Source organism: Gavialis gangeticus, unplaced genomic scaffold (assembly GCF_001723915.1).
Source record: "Gavialis gangeticus isolate Ggan-Ray unplaced genomic scaffold, GavGan_comp1, whole genome shotgun sequence".
Taxonomy (NCBI): Eukaryota; Metazoa; Chordata; order Crocodylia; family Gavialidae; genus Gavialis; species Gavialis gangeticus.
In genome coordinates, this window is record NW_017729007.1 from 4,126,449 (window position 1) to 4,127,223 (window position 775).

The window sequence follows — 775 nt, forward strand, 5'->3', positions numbered from 1 at the left end:
AGTGGTCCAGCTGCCCTCCCCCCCGCCCCCATAGGGCTTCATCAGCCAGGGCAGGAAGAGGTAAGGCAGGTCTCCCATGATTGGTGGGGTGGAGGGCAATGACACCACCGATGACAAAATAAGGGACCCCAAGAGCATAGCGCCCACTATCCTTCAGCCCAAGGAGCAAGGAGTTGTGAAAGATATGGGCAGCATGGGCACTGCCCGCTCAGATGGCAAAGTGTTTGGGGAAGCTGGAATAAAGCATGCTAAAATAGCAAAAAAGTTATTAAGGTGTGGATAGTTATTAAATATAATTGGATAACAACACCTTGCCTAACTACTTTCCCCTTCACTTTCTTTCCTTTCCACATGACTCTCAGCTACTCCAGGCTCATTCGTTTCTCTTTTACAAGCAGCTTAGCTCTCTCCTGCCTGGTCTCACATTCCTGAACGTATTTTTCACAAGTTCTCATTGCCTTACAATTCACAATAAAGTGGAAATAATGTAAACAGGCTGGAGAGCAGATACAAGGGCGCTTCGACATGCAGGAGCAGAGCTGTGTCCTGGAGACGCAGGGCTGGAAGGGACCGAGAGGTCCCCTAGTCCAACCCCAGCCTGAAGCAGGATCATCCTCCTTACCCAGCCCGTCCTGTACAAATCCACCCGCCACCCTCGGAGCAAAACCACAGGGTCACCCCTGAGGCAGTGCCAGGGGCGACACTCAAACCGGGCGCAGATAAAGCAGGGGCACCCTGGCCACCAGCCCGCTGCTGCTACAAAGGCCGTTCAGAC

General features: G+C 52.8%; 1 protein-coding gene across 1 annotated transcript in view; it reads left to right on the forward strand.

Moving 5' to 3' along the window:
* Positions 1-76: 76 nt before the first annotated feature.
* WNT16 (Wnt family member 16) overlaps positions 77-775 on the forward strand; it is a 16,118-nt gene continuing 15,419 nt past the window's right edge. Inside the window, exon 1 of the mRNA XM_019509245.1 lies at positions 77-273. Coding sequence (XP_019364790.1) covers positions 77-273 — 197 coding nt within the window. The remainder of the gene's footprint in view (positions 274-775) is intronic.